Source organism: Coturnix japonica, unplaced genomic scaffold (genome assembly GCF_001577835.2).
Source record: "Coturnix japonica isolate 7356 unplaced genomic scaffold, Coturnix japonica 2.1 chrUnrandom487, whole genome shotgun sequence".
Lineage (NCBI taxonomy): Eukaryota > Metazoa > Chordata > Aves > Galliformes > Phasianidae > Coturnix > Coturnix japonica.
Genome location: NW_015439882.1, coordinates 125,546 through 130,413, shown reverse-complemented (window position 1 = coordinate 130,413; position 4,868 = coordinate 125,546). Strand labels below are relative to the sequence as shown.

Here is a 4,868-nt window from a genome sequence, read left to right as displayed (position 1 = left end):
ACCCCCCATACCCTCCCATTAACCCCCTTTACCACCCCTTTACTCCCCTTTACCCCCCCCATTACCCTCCCCAACCCTACTGGGCAGGCCCACTACCCCCCCTATATCCCCCCTATAATGTGGGGGTCCCAGTTGAGCCCCTACCCGAAGCAGTAGTCGGCATCGAGGCCGCGCCGCCTCCTGGTGCTGTGCAGCTGGTTGGCCCTGTCGGCCGGCAGCGCCATGGCCACCACGTACGGCACACGGCGATGCTTGCGGGCAATGCTCTGCATGTCACCGCGCTGCTGCTCAAAGCCTGCGGGATTGGGAGTGGGATTAGGGTTGGGAGTGATTAGGATTAGGAATGGGATTAGGATTGGGAATGATTGGGATTGGGATTGGAAGTGATGGGGATTGGGATTGGGAGTGATGGGGATTGGGATTAGGAATGGGATTAGGATTGGGAGTGATTGGGATTGGGATTAGGGTTGGGATTGGGATTGATTGGGATTGGGAGTGATTGGGAATGGGATTAGGATTGGGATTGATGGGGATTGGGATTGGGATTAGGGTTGGGAGTGATTGGGATTAGGAATGGGATTAGGATTGGGAATGATTGGGATTGGGATTGGAAGTGATGGGGATTGGGATTGGGATTAGGATTGGGAGGGATTGGGATTGGGATTGGGAGTGATGGGGATTGGGATTGGGATTAGGATTGGGAGTGATTGGGATTGGGATTGATTGGGATTGATGATGGGGATTAGGAGTGATGGGGATTGGGTTTAGGATGGGATTGGGATTGACTGGGAATGGGATTAGGACTGAGACTGATGGGGATTGGGATTAGGAGTGATGGCAATGGGGATTGGGATTAGGATTAGGAGTGATGGAGATTGGTATTGGGATTGCTTAGGAATGGGATTGATGGGAGTTGGGATTGATTGGTATTGGGATTGATGATGGGGATTAGGAGTGATGGGGATTGGGATTAGGATTGGGATTGATTGGGATGGGGAGTGATGGGGATTGAGATTTAATGGGGATTGGGAGTGATTGGGAATGGGATTAGGATTGGGATTGATGGGGATTGGGATTGATTGGGAATGGGATTAGGAGTGATGGTGATGGGGATTGCGGTTAGGATTGGGAGGGATTGGGATTGGGATTGATGGGGATTAGGAGTGATAGGGATTGGGATTAGGATAGGATTGGGATTGATTGGGTAGGATTGATGGGGATTGGGATTAGGATTGGGATTGATTGGGATGGGGAGTGATGGGGATTGAGATTAATGGGGATTGGGAGTGATGGGGATTGGGATTAGGATGGGATTGGGATTGATTGGGAATGGGATTGGTTGGGATTAGGATTGATGGGGATTGGGATTAGGATGGGAATGATTGGGATTGGGATGGGGAGTGATGGGGATTGAGATTAATGGGGATTGGGAGTGATTGGGAATGGGATTAGGAGTGACGGCGATGGGGACTGGGATTAGGATTGTGAGGGATTGGGATTGGGATTGATGGGGATTAGGAGTGATGGGGATTGGGATTAGGATTGGGATTGATTGGGATTGGGATGGGGATGGCGAGTGATGGGGATAGGGAATGGGATTACAATTGGGATGGGGAGCAATGGGGATTGGGACCGATTGGGAATGGGATTGATTGGGATTAGGATTGATGGGGATTGGGATTGATTGGGATTGGGATGGGGAGTGATGGGGATGGGGATTAGGATTGGGATCGATTGGGATGGGGAGTGATGGGGATTAGGATTGGGATTGATGAAGATTAGGACTGGGATTGATGGGGGTTGATGGGGGTTGGGATGGTGGGTCAGTGTGGGAGGCACAAAAACAACAAAGCCCCCAAAGCCATCCCAATGACCCCAAAGCTATAATGGCCCCAAAGCCATCACAGTGACCCCAAACCACCTTAATGACCCCACAGTTTAATGGGGTCTTTTTGGGGTCTGTGTTACCTTCAATGGAGATGCGCATCTCCTCGGCCACGTGGCCCGGCTCACAGGGACAGTGCACACTCAGCTTGAACACACCAAGGGGGTCTGTGGGGTAGAGGAACAAAGGGGGGTTTGGGGTGGGATTAGGGGGTTATTAGGGTGGGTTTTGGGGTGGGATTAGGGGGTTTTAGGGGGTTTTGGAGTGGTTTTGGGGTGGGATTTTGGTTGTTTTGGGGTGGGTTTTGGGGTGGGATTAGGGGGTTTTTGGGGTGGTTTTAGGATGGGTTTTGGGATTGGTTTAGGGGTGGGATTAGGGTGTTATTAGGGGTTTTTGGGGTGTTTTTGGGTGGGTTTGTGGGTGTTCTTAGGGTGTTTTTAGGGTGGGTTTGTGGGTGTTTTTAGGGTGGTTTTTGGTGTGTTTTTGGGGTGTTTTTAGGGTGGTTTTTAGGGCGGTTTTTTGGATGTTTTTGGGGTGGGTTTGTGGGTGTTTTTAGGGTGGTTTTTGGGGTGTTTTTGGGGTGTTTTTAGGGTGGTTTTTAGGGTGTTTTTGGGGTGGGTTTGTGGGAGTTTTTGGGGTGTTTTTAGGGTGGTTTTTAGGATGTTTTTGGGGTGGGTTTGTGGGAGTTTTTAGGGTGGTTTTTGGTGTGTTTTTGGGGTGTTTTTAGGGTGGTTTTTGGGGTGGTTTTGGGGTGGGTTTGTGGGTGGTTTTAGGGTGTTTTTAGGGTGGTTTTTGGGCTGTTTTTGGGCTGTTTTTGGGCTGTTTTTGGGGTGTTTTGGGGCTGTTTTTGGGGTGTTTTTGGGGTCTGACCGGTGCCGCTGAGCCATTGCTGGACGCTGTCGGTGACATCGAAGGAAAGCCATTCATCCTCCGGCGTGGCGCGCACCGAGCGGCCATGGAGATACCGCCAGGAATTGTTGCCATAAACCTGAGGGGAACAAAGGGGGGGGGGGGGAGGGGGGCTTGAAAACAACACGGCCCCAAATGAGCCCAAACCACCTCAATGACCCCAAATCCATTACAGCCCCAAAGGCATCGCAATGAGCCCAAAGCCATCGCAATGAGCCCAAACCACATCAATGACCCCAAAGACATTACAGCCCTAAATGCATTTCAATGACCCCAAAGCCAACACAATGAGCCCAAACCACATCAATGACCCCAAAGCCAACACAACAACCCCAAAGCCATCACAGCGGCCCCAAAGCCAAAGCAATGACCCCAAAGCCACCATGGCCCCCAAGTCACTGCAATAACCCCAAAGCCATCACAGCCCCAAAGCCATCATGATCTCAAAGCCAACACAATGACCCCAAAGCCACCTCAATGACCCCAAAGCCATTGTAATGACCCCATAGCCACATCAATGACCCCATAGCCAACACACTGACCCCAAAGCCATTGTAATGACCCCACAGCCAACACACTGACCCCATAGCTATCACACTGACCCCATAGCCAACACACTGACCCCAAAGCCATTGTAATGACCCCATAGTCATTGTAATGACCCCAAAGCCACCTCAATGACCCCATAGCCACCTCAGTGACCCCATAGCCACATCAATGACCCCAAAGCCACCTCAATGACCCCATAGCCACCTCAATGACCCCATAGCCAATACAATGACCCCATAGCCACCTCAATAACCCCATAGCCAATACACTGACCCCAAAGCCATTATAATGACCCCATAGCCACATCAATGACCCCATAGCCATCACAATGACCCCAAAGCCATCACAATGACCCCATAGCCATCACAATGACCCCATAGCCAATACAATGACCCCATAGCCATCACAATGACCCCACAGCCATCACATTGACCCCATAGCCACCTCAATGACCCCAAAGCCACCTCAATGACCCCAAAGCCATTGTAATGACCCCATAGCCAATACAATGACGCCATAGCCACCTCAATGACCCCAAAGCCATCACACTGACCCCATAGCCACCTCAATGACCCCAAAGCCACCTCAATGACCCCAAAGCCAATACAATGACCCCATAGCCACATCAATGACCCCATAGCCAATACAATGACCCCATAGCCACCTCAATGACCCCATAGCCACCTCAATGACCCCATAGCCAACACACTGACCCCATAGCTATCACACTGACCCCATAGCCAACACACTGACCCCAAAGCCATTATAATGACTTCATAGCCACATCAATGACCCCATAGCCACCTCAATGACCCCATAGCCAATACACTGACCCCATAGCCATCACACTGACCCCATAGCCATCACAATGACCCCATAGCCATTGTAATGACCTCATAGCCACCTCAATGACCCCAAAGCCATTGTAATGACCCCAAAGCCAATACACTGACCCCATAGCCACCTCAATGACCCCAAAGCCAATACACTGACCCCATAGCCATCACAATGACCCCATAGCCAATACAATGACCCCATAGTCACTTCAATGACCCCATAGCCACCTCAATGACCCCATAGCCACCTCAATGACCCCAAAGCCATTGTAATGATCCTATAGCCATCTCAATGACCCCAAAGCCATTGTAATGACCCCATAGCCACCTCAATGACCCCATAGCCAATACACTGACCCCATAGCCACCTCAATGACCCTATAGCCATCACAATGACCCCATAGCCATTGTAATGACCCCATAGCCACCTCAATGACCCCATAGCCAATACACTGACCCCATAGCCACCTCAATGACCCTAAAGCCATCACATTGACCCCAAACACCCATCCCACCTGGTACAGCTCCAGCCGCTGTTCGGTTCCGGTTCCGGTTCCGTCTGCCGCCTTTTGCCGCAGCATCCTGAGCTCCGCTCGGTGCAGCAGCGCTTCCCCCCCCACCTCGGCCCGAACCCGGGACACGTTGAACACGAAATACACGCCGTGTTTCTGCGGGCGCCAGCGCTCCAA

The 4,868-nt window shown here is 51.4% G+C and overlaps 1 protein-coding gene across 1 annotated transcript in view; it reads right to left on the bottom strand.

Annotated features, from left to right (window-relative positions):
* Positions 1–4,868, bottom strand: part of TGFB1 (transforming growth factor beta 1) — a 9,781-nt gene that overhangs the window by 1,545 nt on the left and 3,368 nt on the right. Inside the window, exons 2-5 of the mRNA XM_032441684.1 lie at positions 4,695–4,862; positions 2,756–2,873; positions 1,969–2,052; positions 145–295 (exon numbers count right to left, since the gene is read on the bottom strand). Coding sequence (XP_032297575.1) covers positions 145–295; positions 1,969–2,052; positions 2,756–2,873; positions 4,695–4,862 — 521 coding nt within the window. The remainder of the gene's footprint in view (positions 1–144; positions 296–1,968; positions 2,053–2,755; positions 2,874–4,694; positions 4,863–4,868) is intronic.